Raw genomic sequence first — 22227 nt, 5'->3', positions numbered from 1 at the left:
GCTGCTAGACAGGTGAATAGTTTCCTTTTCGTTTCGTAAAGAACTTTTTCCTCGTTATTAATAGACTAATTGAGGATTAAGAAAAAAGAAAGCAGTTTTTTTTTTGTTATCAATTGAAAAAAAGAAGACAAAAGAAACGTTTTTTTTGTTTTGTTATCAATTGTTTAAAAAAAACAAAACAAAGCAAAGAGCGGTTCACTTTCCAAACATGTCAAAGCCCGTCGATCACATCAAGAGACCCATGAACGCGTTCATGGTGTGGTCTCGGGGCCAGAGGAGGAAAATGGCCCAGGAGAACCCCAAGATGCACAACTCTGAGATCAGTAAGAGACTGGGCGCGGAGTGGAAGCTGCTGTCCGAGTCCGAGAAGAGACCCTACATCGACGAGGCGAAGAGGTTGAGGGCGCAGCACATGAAGGAGCACCCCGACTACAAGTACCGACCGCGGCGCAAGCCCAAGAACCTGCTGAAGAAAGACAGGTACGACCAGTGGCGGAAGGAAATACTCAGACATTTGTTTTTACTTTAAGTAAAAGTATCAATACTATAAAGGCAGAAAAAGCCAAAGAAATATCTTTTAAAAAAAAGATCAATGCTGTAATGTAGAAATTACTCTGTACAATTAAAAGTCCAGAATTAAAAAAAATGCACTTGAGTAAAAAGTACAAAGGTATTGGTATCAAAATGTACTACTTCAAGTACCAAAAGCAGAAGTACTCATTATGCAGAAATGTCCCTTTTTCAAGTTTTCAAATGTATAAAAATATTTTGAAAATGGCAGATCTACAAGCTCACAAAGCTTGCAGATCGGCTATTTTCAAATGGCCGAAATGTATATATGGGGCTGAAGTGGGCAATGTATGTTTTGTAATAATAATCCAAATCTACAAAGTAACTAAAGTTTTCAAATAAATGTAGTACAAATACCTCAACATTGTACTTAAGTAAAGTACTTGAGTAAATGTACTTAGTTACTTTAAAGTTTCCTAGTAAACTTATATTATATATTTTAAATAGTTTAAAAAGTTGTACTTGGGTAAAGTAGGCATGCTTGAGTAAATGTACCTAGTTACTTTACACCAAACTGCAGGTACGTCTTCCCACTGCCTTACCTCGGGGACGTGGATCACATGAAGGGTCTCTCCGTGTCAGACTCTCTTATGAGTTCCGTGGAGAAAGCCAGGGCCTTCATGCCGCCGACCTCCTCGCCCTACTCCTTCCTGGACCCCAGTCAGTTCAGCTCCAGCGCCATCCAGAAGATGACCGAACAGATGCCGCACGGCCTGAGCACCGGCACGTTGCCATACTCCTCTTTGGGATACCAGAACGGCGCGTTCGGCAGCCTCGGCTGCCCCAGTCAGCACACCCACACCCACCCGTCGCCCACGAACCCCGGCTACGTGGTCCCGTGTAACTGTACCGCCTGGTCCACGTCCAGTTTACAGCCCCCCGTGGCCTACATACTTTTCCCAGGTATGACCAAGACCGGGATAGACCCATATTCATCAGCACACGCCGCTGCTATGTAAACTCACTCACACAAGACTGTTTCTCTTTATGATTTAAAGGAGTAGTTCGCCCCAAAAAAAAAAATTTCTATCAATTACACACTTCATGAAGCCTTGGATTCATGGAGATAGTTTAAATCTCCATGAATCCAAGGCTTCATGAAGTGTGTAATTTATAGAAAATAATATTTTTTTGGGGGTGAACTACGCCTTTAACTTGAATACTGAAATGCATGTATATAACGGACAGTGCGCCAAAAAGAGGCATGAACAGTTATTAATTGCCTTGGACTTGTGATATGGCAAAAGAAAAGGGAGAGAAGAAAAAAAAAGAAACTTTTCCAAGAGCTCGACGTTCCTAAACCTCAGCATGGAACTCGGAATAGATGTAAGGAGGTGCTCTGCTGTGATCTGTAAGAATTGTAAATGTTATAACGTTTATGGCAACCAGAAAAAGGAGGCCTTTAACTTTATTTATTGTGTACATTTCGATGCTATGATAATTTTGTGTTGACTATTGATAGGCTATTTCTTTTTGAAATTTGGCTTTTTGCACAACTTAACAACTTGCATTCTTATTTCCTGTATAGGCCTAAGTATTAGTATACATTTTGGCACTCGTAATTTTATGATGTTATGAATTATAGGGTCATAATCGGGACCTATATAGGTTGGATATACGGGTCACATTGTTTATTTATCAAACTGACACATAGAACCAGACGGTCTATTTAAGATATCAAAGACACAAAACCATCCAATGTTTTATTTTTTTATTTTGTTTCTTGTATGTGCTAGTCACACATTTTTTTTAAATTATTTTTGTCTTGTTTTGACGATAACGTCTATATTTGAACCCAAGAAGTTGTGTATTTTCTATTTAAGGTGGCAATTTAAAACCTGTCATGTTATGGAAAGGTAAAATGTATTTAGAAAGGATGATACCTCTGCTCTTTGTTCAATTGCTGAGCAAAGACGTTTCGAATAAAGACAATCTGTCTTCAACAATTTACAATTTTCCTGTATTTCTATAGGCTATTTGGACACTTATGAAGAAAAAATAACTGAACATTGTTTTTGGGACATTTAACCTGACCGTGTGGTTGACCTGTAGACTTTAAATGGTGCTTAATTGTCAAGATATTTACAGAAAGGCCATTTTATTTCATGCTGATCAATGATAGGCTATAACCTATCGTCTTGTTATGGACGCCCTGTTCATTCTAGACTTAAACCAAAATAAGTATCTCCAACTAAAGCATGAAAAGGCCTGCGCTTAAAAGTTTTATACAGTGAGTGAACTAAAATGTATCTGTAATTAAATTAAACCTGTTAGGCCTATATAACTCGATTTGTGACCCGACTAATTAGGCTACTTGTGTTGCCAAGTGGATACATTGATTAAAGCATGACTATTATTAGGCCTACCTGCTTTTAACTGGAGAGCTAAGAATGCCTGCCGTGCGTTGCAATAATTTCAAACCTTCCGTTTGATCCATTCATTTTTTTCTCTCTCCATGTGTTGCTGTTGCGGTTGGTGTCAAACTCAACTTCTGCACTCCGTTCAACGTTTTGTCTTTTATTATAGGCGTATTGGCTTCCACATTTTGGCTGCGTGTCCTCTGTTTTTAAACAGGTTTAAAACGTGTTCATTGCCTACAATGTTTTTGACACTGAAATGAACCTCTTGCGGTGTTTGATGTTTGACAGTTCAGGAGAGAGAGGCCTCCCCCGAAGGGATTCCGCTTGTCGGACTTGTTTGACTGCTTAATCACTGGAGGAGGAAGCCTGCTGCTTAATTATAGGTTAACTTATCCCTGCGCGGCTGCGCCCATAAGTGCAAGTTTATTGTGAGATTTATTTTAGACTGCTTTGTTGGCTATACGTTAAGTTTCAGGTGACAACACCCTTGAACGTTATTTTTTATGACACACTTAATTATAGGTTGACTTATCCTGCGCCCATAAGTGCAAGTTAAATGTGAGTTTTATTTCAACTGCTTTGTTGGCTCTATGTTAAAGTTTCACTAAAGTAACACTCTTGAACGTTAATTTGACATCGTGTGTGTGTGTGTGTGAGACGTGTGTGTGAGACGTGTGTGTGTGTGCGCGGAGGGGCACGTTTATTTCCATTAATTTGGATTGTTTTTTAGATTGCCTCCAATAACTAAAACATTATCAGTCCACGCACGCGTGCATGGACGTGTATAAACAGGTTGGTGTTGGGTCTATAAAAACTCAAAACGATACCAGTGAGTGAATAAAACAGTTTTCTGCTTAAATGAGTGGACCGTATCGGTAATAATATAACTCATTTGTCAGTACAATAAATATAAGCCAAAATAATATTTTTTCCCCCCTTAATAAAATGTGGATTAGAAGTCGGATTGCATTTATACCCTGCATGTACATTCGTCTTTGTCACCAACCGTGATGTGGAATATAGGATTCGCAAACGGAGGTGTAGATATTATAGGCTTCGGTATTAATTAAAATTTTCATTTCACATCCCAAATTGTTTACTTATCTGCCAGGAACATATGCCGAGAGAAGTTTAAGATTCACGATTTCTGCACTATTGCCCAAGGTGCAATTCAATATTAGGGAGGGGGGAGGTTTTTATGACAGACTTAGCTCTTATCTGGCGCTGTAAATGAGGGTGATACTTCATTGAACCGAATGGGAAGTTTTACATCAAACCCCTAAAGCATCCTAAATCAACTTTGAAATTAGACCATTATAATTACTTTTAGGTGTATAGCCTTGCAGAAAAAGAGGATCAAACCCATAATATTATTTTTCTTTCGACAATTAACCAATAACCTGAATACAGTGCTTAAAAATAAGATTATAACCTATATGAATCACAGGAGAATATACTTTGAATTTATACACTTCTTTACAGGGTAACTTTAATGCAATAATCTCAGGTTTTGTCGATGTCTTGCCTTCGTGCAAAATGAACTCTGATTATTCAACAGCCTAAAAATAAATAACCAAACAATAACGGCATCTCAGAAAATATAATGGAGGAAAATTATGATTTGAAATTATAGACGCCCTAAATCTCTCTTTAGCTCTTCCCCTTGACATTTTTATTCTCACAACAGAGCGCCTGCGCTGCCATAGACCAATTCAATCTGCCTTATCTCTCTGGGATTCCTTTCAGCGCCAGATCAGAGAAAAAGAGAGGATAATTGTTCTTTATTTTATTTAATTTAACGCGACAGCCAGCGCTTTCAGGTCATTTATATGCTTCATTTAGTGATAAAAGTCAATGAGGAGGGGACTCTTTTCCTCCAACACTTGAGTCTAAAATATAAAACGGATGAAACAAAAGTGTGTTGGGGGGGGCGGGGGGGGGGGACTTGACGCGTTTAATTGAAAGCCATGGGTCATTTACATTATTGTTTTTTAATGTGACCCTGAAATCATCTTTACAAAGCCGAGTTTGATAAGTAGCTATTGTGAATGTAGTTCTGTATCTGTATCCACACTAATTTCCTAAATCAAAAGAATTGGCTTGAGCGCCCCTCAAGGATCGATGTTGAATATTAATAAAATAATGTATTAGCTATTGATGATAATGATAAAAACCAAAAAAGGGGAATGTGGAGAATTTCCATGACAGGCACACAGTTAACTTATCAAAAAGGCATTCATAGGCTGATGGTGCCATATTTGTCTTGGTATAAGGAGAAACTGTTCGGGGATACAACTGATCTCATTTCACAATATTCACAATTGTCTCTGCAAGACCAAACAAAATAATCATCACTGCTAAAGCCAGTTATCTAAAATTGGATCTGGGATACCGTTTTGATGGGGAAAAAGAGTAAACCGTATTATGGTTGTGTTGTTTGAAGACCCCGGCTTGAATTTGGGGATCCCTGGATACCCCCATTTGAAAGAAATGAAATAGTGAAGGAGCTGATAAGAAAAGAGGAATTGATGAGCTGAGAGAAAGGGAATCATACCACGTTGTTTAATGTCATCATGCCAGTTGGAAAACTGATTTACACTTAGGAACCCCCCCCCCATTAAGACCTGAGGCAGATTCTACAAATGCCTTCTAAATCCTAACAGTTTTCTGTTGCTATATAATATCAGTGGTGCTCAAACTTTTTCATGTCAAGGACCACCCAAAATGACATGTATTTGGCCACGGACCCCCCCCCCCCCCCCCACACACACACACACACACACATATCTCAAAATAACCTCCCCCCAGAAGCAGCAAAGATTTGTGTTACAAATGTTCGCTTTAAAAAAAATATATATATATACACAAACTTTCATGATTTAAAAAAAAATAGCAGATCTGCAAGCTCATAGTGCGGCACTCGGTGCAGCGCTATGAGCTTGTATATCTGCTATTTTTGAATATAGCCCAAAGAAATCTAAAAATGACACAGATGCTTTTCCGGTAGCCTACAAGCCAATAATGCAAAAACATAGGCTTCATGCGTGCACTGGTCAGAACTTTATGAGGAAGTTTTGAGATATGGAAAGTAAAATTGAAGAAAGCATAAACTTCATCATCACATGCATCACTCGTGTTGTTGAAGTTTACAAATTGAAGTTCCACAATTTGTAAACTTCATCCATTGTGAAAGTAGAGAACTGCAACACACTCCAGTTACTTTTGCCGATGATGCACACATAGTCCAGATTTTATATGTATACCAAATCATGTGTGATAGGCCTACTGTTTATTTAGACTTTGTATTTGCTCAGGTAAATGTCATTGTCACTGTCTGATGTCACTGCTCTGTGAATGGATGACCTTAATGTGCAGCATAGCCTATAGTTGATCAAACTGGCTGAAGCTGACTATTTGTGCTACTGTTGTATGTAGGCTAGCCTTCTATTGCATTTATTATTATTTATTTGAACTTTTGGAAAGTTCCATTATTTGCAAAACGAGATAGCAATAATCTTGTGGGAAAAGTGTATAGGCTACTTGTTATAAAATTACAAAAATCATGGATAAGTCCACCTTGTTATTTATAATATCAGTTTATTTGACTGTCAAACACATTTAAGCATTGTTATATGCCATTGAATGGTTAGGCTACTAGCAAGCTGTTGATGTTCCCATTTTAATGTATGGGCTACATAAATTGGTCAAAAGGTGAAAGGGTTTTATAGGATTTGTCATTTATCAGTAGGCCTAGTATCCCATGGGCATTATTGCTCACTATTTGTTCAAGTTGCATACTGGAGAAATCCTCCATGTTAAAATGTGTGTAGGCCTAATGAGTAGGCCTATGTATCTGCATTTAATTGAATAATAATACCTAACAGTCTTACAATGCATGCTGTAGTTCCCACATATTAAGCAGAGTAATAATCCATTTCTGCGTTTGCCTTCAGTCCATATATATTGTTTGTCCGACCGTTTTGTTTTATTTTAAATTTTTCAGCAATGCAATCAAAGCCTGAGGAGCACATAAGTCAACGGTGCTTCAAAGTGGCATTGTCATCACAGAGGACTGCATGGGCCCATTACTGATTGTGCTCCCTCAATTGTTATCAGGCATTTGCTTACTAATTCTCCTTACTGTCATTACATTATTTAATTTGTATAGTCTTCACTGTAAAATGCTCAACAGTGTAACTTGTGCCTCAAGATGGTGTAATTTGATTTCAGTCCAAAACCTTTAGACATGTAGGTGGAGTCGTTCATCCATACTTTTAACGGTTGTCATCCTTTGTGCTCCTCCTGATGATGAGTCGAGCTAAAGATGCTGCTTATGATGATGCTGAAGCTACATTTATTCTAGAAGCTCAGTGGTACGTTGTAGTCTAAATCCTGATATATACTTTGTCGTATCATATGACTGTGTCCCGCACCGAAATGAGCAGATCTACAAGCTCACAAGTTGTGAGCGTGCTAAGATCTGCTATTTTGGGCATGGGTTGTCATGCGACGGAGTATGACAGGCATAAGGAGCTGTAATCTGCGGAGAGTGCTGATGCCAGTCTATTCCGTCGATGTAAGCTTACAAGTCTGCTCCATATGTGAAAACATGTCATAAGATACCCGTTATTAACTGTAACCACTAACCAACTCGTAAAAGTGCGTAGAGGCGCTTGTCTGATAATTCCAGGTACATTAGGTTACTTGAGGTAAGCTGCGGTTACTTGAGAAATGTGAAGAACTCAACATGCTTATATCATACAGCTGTACGTGCATGCAAGACTCTCTAGCACAGGGTGCTTTTTTTTTTACATGCAGTACGTACATCTATAGGCACAAAGTTCTCAGAGTTTCTCAAAGAACTGTTTATGCAGTAACTATAGAAACTAGTTAAATAAGGGTTAGTAGTGTGACTCATAGCTATTCAAGTTTCTTCATTGTTGCATTTTGTGTACGGGTACATAAGAGTACAATTATTTTGTTCTGGTTTCTCAGACCTCGTAGCAGCAATGATAATAAGAAACGTATAATGACAGGAAATAATAGTCAGCGGTCCAGGCGGGGTGAGTAGCGTGTCCCAAGTTTGTTTTCTTTTTTCTGGCCTGATCGTTCATAAACTTGATTGTCTGGGGGAAGGAGCTGTTCAGTAAATCTACTGGCCGAGGCTCTGTGGCTACAAAGCCACTTGCCACCCGGTAGCATCTGAGACCGTCCGTGGTTGGGATGGCTCTGACCTTTTCATAAACGTGCAAACTTTTCTGACACCACCAGGTCTGCTGAGATCTATTGCCTTTTCTACTTCGGACCAGATTACTGACTGCTGAAACATCAGCTATTTGTTTAGGCTTAACCCAGTGGTTCTCATAGTGGGGTGTGGGGGGGGGGGGTTCCAGGGGGTTCCCACAAAAATTTGTTTAACCACTTTAACCCTATACATGGGCTATTTAAAAACAATTTGATTTGAAAATTTAAAGTATTATTGAAACATTAACAAACCTTGGTTCCTGGCACAAAATATTTTCAGATGTGGGTCCGCGGCCAAATCCATATAAATTTGGGGGTCCTTGACATGAAAAGGTCGGAGAACCACTGCTTTTTAAAATTTAGATGTATTTGTGGGCTTTTTTATGCCTTTATTGATAGGATATTTGCTTGACTGGGGGGAAATGGGGAAAGAGATGCAGCAAAGGCCATCGGGATTGGGACTCAAACCCGCAACTCGTGCTGTCAGGCTACTTTGGAGCCTAGGTGCCTGGACCGCCACGCCAGCGGTCCAGGCCAGAGAATCACTGCTTTAACCAACCTCTGGAGATGAGAACCACACACTCATGAAAATAAAGGTGGCTGTAGTGTAAAGAGTGTTCCATGTCCTCACAAGTACTTATACTTACTACTATACAGTACAGTATACTGCACACATGTTATACTGGCAAAACAAACTTCACGACACCCAGCAGTGTGCAATACATACATTCTCAAATAGGTGTCACAGATGTAGTGCACGCACGCACGCGCACACACACACACACACACACACACACACACACACACACACACACACACACACACACACACACACACACACACACACGGGTGCATAGACAAGACATACATACAGTACGTAGTACGTACGTGCACTTTAAACACACACTGTAAATTTAACTCAAGAGTTTACAAATCAGTTAAATTTAAAGGGAAACATTGTCGATTTTCAACATTGCCATACTCCCGATTATTATGTTTTCCCACACTATGTACATGATCTGAACAGAACAATGGGATTCTGGTTAAAATCTGCAAAGTTTCCTTTAACACTGAATATTTGACTGTGCACACACAGGACTACCTGCCTGATGCAGTGCCTCCAGGTTTGAGGGCATGCAGCGCTGCCAGTCCAAGGAGGCCAAAGCTACTGGAATCCCTCGGTAAAGACGATGCTAATCGTAGCTCCTTGTGCCTGAGCATGTCTTCCTGGGCCAAATGAGATTAGAGGGTGCGGGGATACAGTGAAGCGACGTGCGTGGGGTTCTGGAGGTGAAAGGTAAAGGCACTTATCAGGAGGGCGCCCCTCCGGGTCCTCGGTGGCTGACTCAATCAAAACCCTGCGCGCACTTCTCACTGGATTAGACTAATCAGGAAAGAGCAGGGGATGTATAGACCACTTATCTGAAAAAAAAACATTGGGCTCTCTTTCCCTCTGAAAAGACCCTACAGAAATGTTTGTTAATTTTATTTATTACAGGATGCTTGTCAATGTGGCAATCTTCCATGGAATCATTAAAATGGGGCTCTTGAACTCACTGAAGGCACGCAACTGTTTACATGGCGCAAAGATAGGGGAGCCTTTGATGTTCCAACACCCCCCGCGTGCACACACACGCACACCCTTTCTCTCCCTGTTCAGTGATTATCATATTATATATACTGTATGTATGTGTGTGTGTGTATATACATGTATATATATATATATATGTATATATATATTTCTTTTTTTTCTTTAATTTAGTTTCACAATTTATGTTTGCTCAAGTCATAGTAGTTGAACTGATGGAGGTTAGTCAACACAACAAAGGCCCTGAACGGTATGCATGAATATTTATTACTGAGACAACTTTGGAGTCAGACAGGCCGGTAGCATTCACCGGAAGAGTAAGAAGATAACAGCAATTTTCACACTTATGATTACCTTCAAATTAATCTCTCTTTCTTGAAGGAATGTCTGGTAGTTGACTATTATAGTCTCTTTCACTTTCAATCAAAGTTTCGGTATCTTCAAAATACTCACTAGTCATTGGTAAATGCAGTTGCGTGAATCCTCTGTTTTCTATTAGGGAAAAGCAGAAACATAATGTGAAAAATAACTACAGTATCATTACAGTGAACTCACAGTATGGGACTGTTTGGTGTGTCAAAATTAGATTCTTGACAGGATTTGCGTATTGCAAATAAAGATTTCTTAACATTTTCATGCCACCATAATTCAAACATGTAGTCATCTTGACTAGTTTACAATATCAATATGTTAAAGGAACATAAAAAAATCCAAAAATCAACATCTCCATATACTGTATGTGCTCGCTATGGGACGGTGCCATTTCTGTCTACACAGAGGTGGTTTGAAAATCTGCCTACCAATGACATAATCGGTGGTCATTTCAAACAAGATTCACACTTTTATTTTTTTTATTGATTCAAGAACAATTGCTTCTATTTAGTGTGCTAACATTCCAGGGAGTGAAATGCTGTATTTTCCATTAGCGTCGAATCCCCTCTGATGATGTTTTTAGTAGGCAGGTTTCTGAACTGTCCACAGCCGACAGCCCATCTCTGTTGATGGACACGGTGCACACAGCCATCTTATTATAATGAGCATTAGTTGGGACCAGTTTTATGAAGATAATGTAGAAAATGGGTGAAGTTTTCCTTTCCTAACACTGAAACAAAATGCAATGCGATGTGAGAATATAGTGTAGACTAGTAAACACCAACTCGGGACTCCTGGATCGCTGCCCTCCACTCCCTCCTGTCTAGCATCAGGGTATTGAGCTCTGCTGTGTTGCTAGCTCCGCTGTCACATTGCAGTGTGTCTATAGGTGTGCGCATCTTTCCCCTCCTAGTTGCACCTTGGGTTGACTCCCACAGCGTTAGCTTGCTCGCTACCAGTGCCGGGTGCCAGACACAGTGCCCTGCCAGCCTTATCCTTCTCTCTCTGACCTTGTACGTGAACATCCGTACAGGTCTTTCTGTTCACCCATTACAGTACAACAAGTGCCATTCGTAGCATTCTTGTGTGTAGACGCCATCCAGGGCCTGTTCCCGCTGTACTGTGAGCGTCCATGACTCGGCCCCGTACAGCAGTACTCATTACACTGTAGCCATGAACAGCCGCCTCTTGAAGTCATCTCCCACTGAGATATTTTACCCTGGACTACCTCGAGAGCTCAGTAGAAATGTGTTTTGTCCTCCATGCTAAATGCAATTACTTAAATTTTCTTGGCATTGAGTTTGAGGCCAACCTTCCTGCACTCCATTACTACTGCCAATAGTAGTTCCCTTCCCTTCTCTGCTGCGTCCGAGAAACTAAATAAAAATCTAGTGTATGGCTGTGTATGAAAGTTGAATGAATGAAACGCTGCAAGGCTTTTAATTTGAAACCACGAATATAAACCAATTGTGTAACATCATAAGTCAGTGATGTTCAGGTTTTTTGTGTAATACCTAGAGGTTTGGTCCTGGCAGTTTAATAGATCATCCAGGCTGACTGGAACTAATGGTCGGAGATACTGTATGTACTTGACCCTGGCCTGGCCACACAAGTAGCCTATGCGCCCTCTTCTGCTTGATTGACTTCTGAGCACAGCAGAGGTGGAAACTGCAGACTAGAGCTGCATGTGTTATATATTCACCATTACGAATAAAAGGATGACTTTTATTCAACATTGATGTCTGTCATCCATTGTAACGTTCTTTCACCAGAAATGTGTGCATTCCATAGACTGTAAAAAAAATAAGTGCTTATTAGTCTCTCTCTCTCACCCCCCCCCCCCACACACACACACACACACACACGCACACACACACACACACACACTATCTCTCTCTCTCTCTCTCTCTCTCTCTGCCTCTCTCTATTTTCCTTTCTCAGGTGCTTTCTGTGCAGACTAGAGGCATTACGCAATTACAACTATCCAAACCAATGACAATAATTGTTGGGGATTGCTTGAGATTACTGTACGAGAAGACATGGGGCTGTGTGGGTTATAATAGAGGATTCTGATTACCAAAAAAGTCAAATTACTTCGCACAAATTCTCTTTCATTTTGGATGGAACAGATTGCAGTAGGTTTTAATCTTTAATCGCGCGGGGACGCGCGCTGTACACACTGTAAATTATTTTACCGGTTTGCATATTTATTTTTATGCCGTGGCATCTGGGGGCCGAGCTGACAGAGCTGTCATAGGAGAGGGTCTGTGAGTGAGTCTGTGAGTCTGTGTGTCTGTGTGTCCAGGGATAACCTTGCAAACCGCTGGACCGATCTGTGCCAAATTTGTTGTGCACGCTCACAGTGCTATTAGGCCAAGAGTAACTTCCAAAACCCTTTTCCCCACGTTTTAGTTTTGAAATATTTTACGAATCGGGCTGAAACCCTGCTGAAATATGGAGATGCCTGACGTCATAGTAGTGATGTCATAGAGGACTGGCATCATCGACTAGCCATATGAAATCCAAGATGGAAGCCACGGCGTTATTCAACCCTGCCTTGTTAGGGGCAAAAGCGAGGGAAATAATTTCACCGTAGAGCCCTGCAAATGATAAGAAAAGCTTGGTAATACAGGATAGATAGACTTCATTCCATATTTGCGATTGACTAGTTAGTATTTAGGCCAAGAGGCATCCCATAGCCTCGAGGGCCGATTGCTATGCGATTGGCTAGTTCACTGTTAGGCCAACTGAACCAACCAATGAAACTTCATCACGCAGTTGGTCATTCAGTCAGTCAGACATTCACGCCAGTTGCAGTCCAGCCAAAACAGCGCTATTTAGTCATAATTTAATGTTGATTCTAATATTGAGAACTCTGTCACACATGAATTGGATTTTTTTCTATCTATGAGACATAACCCATTGATTACATCCGCCAAGGAGGTTATGTTTTCGCCCATCTGTATGTGGTCTTGAAAGGTAATGGCCATGAAATTCACTGTGAACATTCATGCTCACAAGATGATGAAACCTGTCTTTTGTTTGTGACCCCATGACCTTTCCTCTAGTACCAAACTTTCAAATGAGCAAACTAAGGAGATTTATAGGCTTTTATGTCTGCACTCTACTGAATGCATATGCATTCAGTGCTGTTAATATACCCTAGCAGATGTGACTCATATACTCTGTGAAAATGTTGTAAAGAATTTAAATTAAATAGAACAATCTGTCAATAATTGCTATTCTCTTTACCCATGCATTCATGAACCAAACAGTAATGAATGCAGGCTCTTGGGGTCCTATACACAGCATACACTGAATGTGATTGGCCTTGACTCTCGGTCGGGTTTATTATAATATTTCAGTCTTCAATGTGTTAAATGTGTTAAAAAAACATATTTTTGGGATCATTTGCGGTTGGCATTGTGAGCGAATCACAGAGTCATGTTTTCGTTCACTGTATTGATTTACCTTGGCACAAGCAGTGCGAACTGTGGCAGTACAAAATCACAGACTGCATGCCATTGTTATCATCCATAGCAGTGTAGCCTTGATTAAGCCAACTAATTATGCCAGCAAATAGTCTGTATTTCATGAAGCACAGAGCTGTAGATGAATAAGATATTGCCCTTGTTAAGAGATCTCATTCACAGCATTGTTGAATAATGTGAGATTCAGGTGCATAACAAACTGACAGACTGACACAGTCTTGACGGATAGGAGAGTTGTACAAATGATATGTATTCCTGATTGTGAAATGAAACGTGTTTGAAACATCCGTTCATGAAGAGTTTAAATCAAAACTGCAACAGCCCATGTCTTGAACAATGTACCCTAATGTTAATCATGAACTCAAAGTTGTACTGAAAGATTCTCACATTTCTCTTTCAGGTAGAGCAACTGATTCAAAGTGCCAGTATAAAACAGTGTGGTTCAACATTAAATGTAACATTTATCTTAAATATACATTATTTGTTCCCAAAAAATAAGTCACTAGATTGAAAATAATTAGTTTCCCTAGTGGCTGCACTATATGTGCAGTACTTTAACATTTCTGAACTTTGACTTCTATTTTCAAAGAATTTTGCTTAGATACAATAAAGTATAAAATAGTAGCAGAGCTAAGCAGACTGCATTTAGCCCTCATCTTTAACCACTTTAACCCTGGCGTCCATAGTATGTGAACATATGTTGAATTCTAAGGCTAACATAAGGTAAAAATAGCAGATGGTAGATAGGCTATTTTCGGTGAAGAGATGATGCTGTGATGGAAAAGAGGAGGGGTCAAGGATAGACTCCCGGGGGACACCAGTTAAAGTATTTAGGCGGGTGGGCAGCATTTTTTTCGTCATAGGGCCATACTGACTTAGATAAAGTGAGCGAAGGGCCGAAACCTGAAACATTTTGTTAGGTCACGCACAATGAAAAGATTACATACATAAAATAATCCATCTCAAAGCAATCTCAACAATTAACCCACTAATTTATATCTTGTCAGTTGTCTTATATGCAACACTTCATAGTTCACTGATATAACACAACGCATTATGTTAAATATGGACTCAAGGCAGACTGTTTCACAAATATTAACATTTGACATTTACCATTTGAGTACATAGTTGCCTGCATCAGTGGAATGAAGGTATGGACACCTACAGTATGGACATAGTCTATATAAACATGAAAGGTAATCTGAAATGTTACCCCAGTGCTGAATACTACAAACATCAAGGAATTGTTACTGGGTCATGTGTGTCTAAAATGTTGTCAAGTCAAGATAAATGAATAAATGGTGCTCATTAATGAAAATCTGGTAATCACTGAACTTTTTCCATCTTATTTATGTTTTTTTCTTTAGCTTAGTAACAGCCCCCAACAAAAAAAAACTGAAAATGTATGATCCATAGGAATAACCTCAATTTATACTTTATAAGACAGGTTTCTGTCTGTCTGAATAAGCAGCTGAAAATGAGCTCAAAAGTCACTGGGTAATCAGGCTTTTTGACGTACAGTACGTATGGTACTGGTTATCAGTGACTCTCAATATGCATAATTGTAGCAGCAACATGACAAACAATAGCATTTAGAAGCATACATTAGTGAAGTACTAGTATTTCACAATGGTCATATTGGTATCAGGTTACTATTATTTGCAATGACTGCCAGGGTTGGAGAGGCAATATATTCTATGGTTGTAAATGAATATTACATAGGAATGTATTACATAAAATATTACATATTAAATATGTACAAATGGGTACACAATAAATGTATGTACAATTGTTCAGTACGTACAACTATTGCACAATGGGGACGTTGGTGGCAGAGACACAGCCATGGCATCTGTGGAGTTAGGCATTCATAAGTGTGATGGTGTGTAGGTAATTTTGGTGTTCATTGACACCCACTTCCTGTCTGTGTTCTCTGTGATATTTAGTCCCTGGATGTAAGTCTGTAAATCAACCACTAGCAGGATGTGAATTAACTTATATTTATGCTATGTAACAATAACATTAACAGTGTTTTATCACAACAAAAATGACAACATGCTCAACTCATGGTTCAGTTAAATGCACAATATTTGGTTCATAGTACCATGATGATGCAAGTAGTTTTGTCACCTAGCCCTTTTTCAAAAATATCTCTTATGTAAAAGCCTAAAACCATAATTGGGCTGAAAAACATTCCGCAAGAGACAGAGATTTTTGGCAAGGCTGCTGCAGTGACCACTAACATCAAACTACTTCACAGGCGTCTATTGTCTCTCTAGAAAATGTCAAGGCGTAATTGATATTTCTCACTCGGCCTTTTATCTTTGTGCCATGTTTGAGCTTCTATGATCTGAGTTCGTGCTGACCTTTACCAGTGCTCTTCTGCCTCTTTTACCAGTCTCTTAGGCATTTCTGAAAATAGCTGAACCAGGTTTCAATGGGTGTCTTTCGCTTCAGATAATCTCCCCGCTCCTATCCTACTCAGCCACTTTGACAGGGGCTATTTATTCTGGAGAATCACCTCTTCAGCATGTTTTGTCGTCATACCATATTCCAGATCCTTTACTCATTCAATATAGGCTGCTGGCTGGGTCTACAGAACACCTGGTATAAAACATTGGACACGTGGACCACTAGCAATAATGATAACCCAGAATAAATTAGAAAAACAACAGAATAAACTATAAGAACAGAATCCCAAATAAAATGTACACACATTAGTTGGCTAATTCCCATCATAAAAACTCATCATCACATACCCAGCCTTTATCTGCCCTGGGTGAGTGGATGGTAAAAGAACAGAGAGAGGGTGATAATCCATATAGTATATGGCTTATCACCATATACTATATGGTGATATAGTATGGCACATACTATGCAGCTCACCATTTAGCACAAGTTATTTTGGGGAAACGGTGGAAGCAAGGTGAAGCGCAGTCATGTCATGGCTTATGGGTGTGGCAACAGGCGTTTTGGAATGTTCTGGACCAGAGAAGGGTGGAGTACCCCTGGCGCAGTGATGAGATGGGTTGGATTGGGCTGAATATAATTATCAGTGGCTGTGTGCAGGTGGCTTCAATCATGGCCAATCAAATGACCACTTTTAATTACATTTTACAGTGAGTCCCAAAAATATCAAACACACGCAGGCGAGGAGTAATTTGCCACCGCACCGTGGGAAATTCTCAATTTGCCCACCTGCCGTGTGCCTCACGGCAGTGCACCAGCCCCAACATGGGGTCCAAAGTGGTTGGCTCACTGAAATAAAACTACTAGCGCAAAGCCGGCCAAGTTGGGTCAACCACTCTTCTTTCCTATTGATTGACTTCCTGTCAAAAGTTCACCAGTGTTGAACTCCACACATTGAATGCGACGCGTCAACACGCCGCAATGTGAAGCCCCATCTCTTGCTCCCATAGAATGGAAGTGAATGGGAATGTGTCTGCTTCTGACGCCTATGTGTGACTGTGCCTCTGTCAAGACAGTATTTCCATCTGCTCTGCCTTGAACGTTTTGCCCCTCGCTACAGTAAACGTTTTTGAACCAACTACCTGACTGTGTCCGAGTGTCGGAGGAATCCCAAGAAAGTCACAGAGGTGGCAACCGACTTGCTACTATGAATTACTGGAGATATGATATGATGTTTATGATCATGAGCATCAGTTACATATAAATAAATGAATACCCTATAAATTGTTGCATGTATGTACTTTGTTGGCTTACAATCTGAGACTTTATGTAATGAAATATAGCCTCCACGTAGTGACTCGACATTGCATAGTCCATGTTTTTATTTCGTATTGTGGTTTTATGCTCACCTATTCTGCTTTTGAGTGCTCGCTTGGTCTGACCCACATATACTACATACCCACATATACTACATACCCACGTCCCACATAGACTTGGCCACAGGGGCCAAGTCTATGTGGGTATGAAGGATATAAAAGTCTTGGATAATCTTTTTTTTAACCAAATTCCATGGATAAAAAAATCTATTTTGCTCAACTAAAACTGATATATATTACTTTTCAAAATTAAATATTTTCCAACTTTTGTCAACTAAAACATTTTACTTGAATCTTAATCAAGGACTCTGATTATGATTATTATTCAGTGTTGCCCAAATGCATTTACTTTCATAATCCTCTGTATTGAATGATTTCAGTTTTCATAACTTCAGCTATCGCTGACCAAATATCCGATAATGGCCAAGTATTGCCAGCGTTATAATTTGTAAATGGGTGATACACTTACAGTGCCGCAACCTCAGAATCGTATTCAGTTTAATAGTTTAACTATAATAGTTTATTATAGTTTTCAAGGCTGATGTACATTGTCAAGTCCAAACTACTTTACGTTGTTGCAAAAAAAGGGATGAGACCACGGAACTCTAGTGGAAAAGTTAAAAAGCCTTTTATAGTCTGGCTAATGCATGGCAATAACTGGGTGACTACCTTTTTAGTCACCCTGATTAAAGCATTGTTGCCGCAACACGTAGGTGTATTTTTTATTCTTGCCATGCATTAACCAGACTTTTACAGGCTTTTTGATTTTTCCACAAGAGTGATATGGTCTCATCCCTTCTTTTGCATCACTTTTGTCACCCATTGTACCAAAGAGCACCTTGTTGGCGATTTCTACTCCAGCCAAACAGATGCGGCCCTTTCTCTCTTTTTTCTTTTTTCTACTTTCTTCTTTATATTTACTTCCCATTAGCCAAAATGTAATATCAAGGTTAGCATTTGATATAAGTGAGGACCCATGGAAAATAGTTATGATGCATGTTGTGCAATTATTCATATAATAATTATTCACATGGTTGAAATTGAAACCTGAAAAAGCACAAGAAAACAAAAACATACACCTAATGTACATATATCAACTATCATAAACTTGGATCAGAGGATACAGAAAAATACACAAAGAGGTGTATCCTGGTTTCCTTGGCAAGAACATTTGCCCTCCCACTTAATCTTGGATGGAGAATGAACGGTAGGGGAAAAAACTGTTTGACCTAAAAATGGGTTTTTCATCGCTTAAGTGAAAAAGAAACCATGCAAGTGTTAGGCAGATGGCCTTGTAGTAGTGTGTCATTAGCATTCATTATAGTCCTATAAGCCAGAGTAATTACAGGCCCAAGTGCAGGAAGGAATAGCAGTTTACACTGCTAGTAATTTGATTTGCATCTACGCTAATAACTTCTTTTGTGCGTGTTTATGTGCCGTGTCAGAACACAAGTGCCGTTTGGCTGCAGGCTGTATGAGGCAAAAGAAAGCCTTTTAAAATTCTGAGATTGAGTTGCCTTCGCTTTCAGCACTTCAGCTCTCAATCTGCTAAACTGTTCAGATTAGCACAATCAGAAAACAAGCCATGCTGCATTTTTCAGTCAATATTATGAGTTTTAAAGGAAATATGAATGGGGACAATGAAGGAATAGAAAATCAGCTTGGTTGGACGCAAAGTTTGTTATGGCCTCAAAACATTTCCATTATGTGGTTGTTTCACTTAGAATATAAAGAGACTGCTGTCACAAGGGTTTTAAAAAAACTAGCCTATTTTCTGAGGAAGTTATAAGAGGAAGAAAGGTAACATCTTTTTGTTACTGGGGATACGAGCACAAATTTGTAATCCTAATTATGGTATATAACTACAAAACCGGGTGCAAAAAATAATCATAATATGAAAATTATGTTTCTTCAAACCCTTTAAAAAAGTGTGTTTGTAACTCAGAGAGTGTACAAATGGAACCAAATGGAACCATAAGGGTCTCAAATCTCAGCATTAAATAATTGTTTTACTAAATTAAGATTTTACTGTGTATACTACAATTCTTTCTTAGCCGGCAAACACAAGACAGCATACCACCTTACCACAAGTTGGACTGCCCGTATCTCTGCAAGAGCTCCAGTGGTCCTGGGAGGGGCTCATACCTGAGGGAGTCTGGACAGTGTCCTGAAAATAACCATGCAGGCTCCTTCTTCTGATGACTGCCTGAGAACAGAGGGGCATTCCACAAAGCTGATGAGGTCACAGGGTTAAGACTATGCTTTTGTTGTGGGACAATAACATCCTATTTACCTGGCAGGGTCGTGTTTTCTTCTCCATGCAACTGTGACCCAACTGTGAAAACCAGACCTTTGTCTCCCTGACAAACAGAGGCTCAACGTTCAGATTTGCTTGGTTGCTCTTCAATAGCCCCCAGCTACGACGCCTGTGGGCTGCTCCTTTGGTCAGAGTTTTACTCTCCTTGTGAAAAGTTTCCGGGGACAATATTGCTTGCAGTATGTTTTTTTTGATGACCAGGCATGCGTTATTTAACAGGTAGACCAACGGCAGGCAGGTGGACACCTGCAACCTGTGAACACATCAAATGTCATAGAGCCTCGAGTACCTTGATGGCTATTACACAAACAACAAAAAAGGTTCCCCTAAGATTAGGTGCCAAAGAACCACTTTTAGTGCTATTTGGTACCATTTGTTGAGCCAGGTCACTTTTAATGGAGTGTATTGTACACTATTGAAAAGTCATGTGTAGATATTGAATAATAGAAAGCATCCTGAATCTATCTCATGAGCTGACGGATGGATTATTTGCCTCCTTACATTGACCATTCACGAAAGAAAAACGCCCCACTGTGGTATTGCATTAAACCAACATGAAAATCTGATAAGCTATGTTCAGATATTAAAAGTAACATGAGAAATTGGAGATGTACTGTATGTACTATTGTAGCATTTGCACCGGTAATGATGATTCAATGCACTTCTTCATTGTTACTACGCTTTATGGACACCACACTGATACAGGCTGTACTCTGTCTGGGTCATAGCCTACACCATTAACTATACAGAGCAGTATTACAACTACCTCTCTCAAGCAGATGTGGAAGGACAAAGAGAACTTCCCCTCAAGCACTGGGAATATGTAGGCCAGTCATGCCAGTGGTTCTCAACCTTTTTTGAGCTCTGGAACACTAGCGTATTTCGAGCAATCCTCAAGGACCACCCCACCTCACCACCACAGCAATATATATTTAGTAAGAAGGCAAATCACAGTCATTTCTATTCTGTTCAATCTTGTAATTAATATTTAACATTAATGAGCTATTTTCTGTAAATGGGTTAGCTTTTTTCCAACCACACACTACACCTATTAATATTAAATGTGATGGACTTATTTAAACAATGTGTTATACATTTAACACAAAGGTACTATATATATATATGATCGTTTTCTTTGAGTTCACCACCCGGGGGGGGGGGGGGGGGGGGGGGCTAAAGCTAAGCGGCTAACCATAGTTTTCCTAGGATGAGCGTGTTGAGGTGTTGACGTCTCGTAGACTAGGGGGGAAGAAGATTTACGATTCTGTCCCTATCGGTACGTAACTCGGACGGCGGTGAGTCGACTGAAGGGTACTTCACAACGTTCTTTAGCTCACTCGGCGGTGCCTCTCATGGCTCAAGTACCTTTCAGTCGGCGCGCCTCCGTCAGTGTCCGAAGACAAGCGCTCCTCATCCTATTCAAACACCACGGCTCCTGGTAGGCCCCGGCCCCAGGGAGCCTCATTTTCAAGCCTCAGATTCATTTCACATGATTATAAAGTTTAACGTTTTAATGTAATTAATGTTTTCCCCCACACATGAATTAATTAATCACAACCTATAATAAGATTAATTATTTTATTCAGAATGATGCTTTAAATCCATTTTCGGACCACTTAGAACTGGGAGGCAGCGTTCCTTCTAGCTTAGCTGCTAATTTTGTTTGTTGCTGTTGTCAGCTGTGAGCAGCTAGAGCATGGGTTCCCAAACTTTTCAGCCCGCGACCCCAAAATAAGGGGGCCATTGACTCGCGACCCCACCCAAACCTGGAGGTAATTTATGCACATAAACTTGCACGTTCGGTGCGCATTTAAAATGTATTAAAATGGTAAAATGTACTATTTGTAATCATTTTAGGTTGTATTTCATCCATTCTGTTGAATTTATATTAAAATAAAAAATAAATAAAAAAAGTTCTTTTTTTTTTTTTTTTATGACCCAAAATAATTTCGCGACCCCACCGTCAGTCTCCCGCGACCCCAAGTGGGGTCGCGACCCCAACTTTGGGAACCCCTGAGCTAGAGCACTCGGTTTGTACCATGGGGAAATCAAAGCCTGTTTTTTTATCCCATGAACTTGTAATCATGCCATGAGTGGGCTACCTGAAGCCCACCAGACCTTCACCTCTGCCAGCAGGCACTGCCACACACACACACCCATCCACATTCTCAGTCCTACGGCTTACAGGTTGTTGACAGCCCCTGGCCTGAGAGATTGGCAGGTTGGTAGGCTACTTCACCCATACCTCTCTACACACATATATGTAGGTTATTCATTACACCTGTGGTTCTCCTCAAAGTTTATATTATAAAGTTAATATAGCATCAAAATCAGTTTAACCACTTTAACCTTTACATACATAGCCTACATTGGCTAATTGAAAAAGCCGATCTACAAGCTCACAAGTCATGAGCTTGAGTTGTAGATCTGCTATTTGCCAAAAACATTTGAACACAAATCTTGAATTTCCTATAGCACAAAATATTTTCAGATAAGGGTC

At 39.9% G+C, this 22227-nt stretch overlaps 1 protein-coding gene across 2 annotated transcripts in view; it reads left to right on the top strand.

The window, feature by feature from the left end:
- sox14 (SRY-box transcription factor 14) overlaps window positions 1-3416 on the top strand; it is a 3738-nt gene extending 322 nt beyond the window's left edge. The window contains exons 1-2 of one of the 2 annotated variants that reach the window (XM_080430174.1): window positions 1-480; window positions 1091-3416. The exon at window positions 1-480 is cut by the window's left edge and continues 322 nt beyond it. In XM_080430174.1, coding sequence (XP_080286300.1) covers window positions 209-480; window positions 1091-1529 — 711 coding nt within the window. In that variant the 5' untranslated portion in view covers window positions 1-208 and the 3' untranslated portion in view covers window positions 1530-3416. Of the gene's footprint in view, window positions 481-1069 lie in introns of both variants that reach the window. The other variant, XM_080430173.1, reaches the window with a different exon arrangement.
- Window positions 3417-22227: the final 18811 nt, after the last annotated feature.

The sequence above is a fragment of the Gymnoscopelus braueri genome (genome assembly GCF_963280865.1).
Source record: "Gymnoscopelus braueri genome assembly, chromosome: 6".
NCBI classification, from domain to species: Eukaryota; Metazoa; Chordata; class Actinopteri; order Myctophiformes; family Myctophidae; genus Gymnoscopelus; species Gymnoscopelus braueri.
Note: the sequence above shows the minus strand (reverse complement) of the source record. Positions and strands in the feature narration are given on the sequence as shown.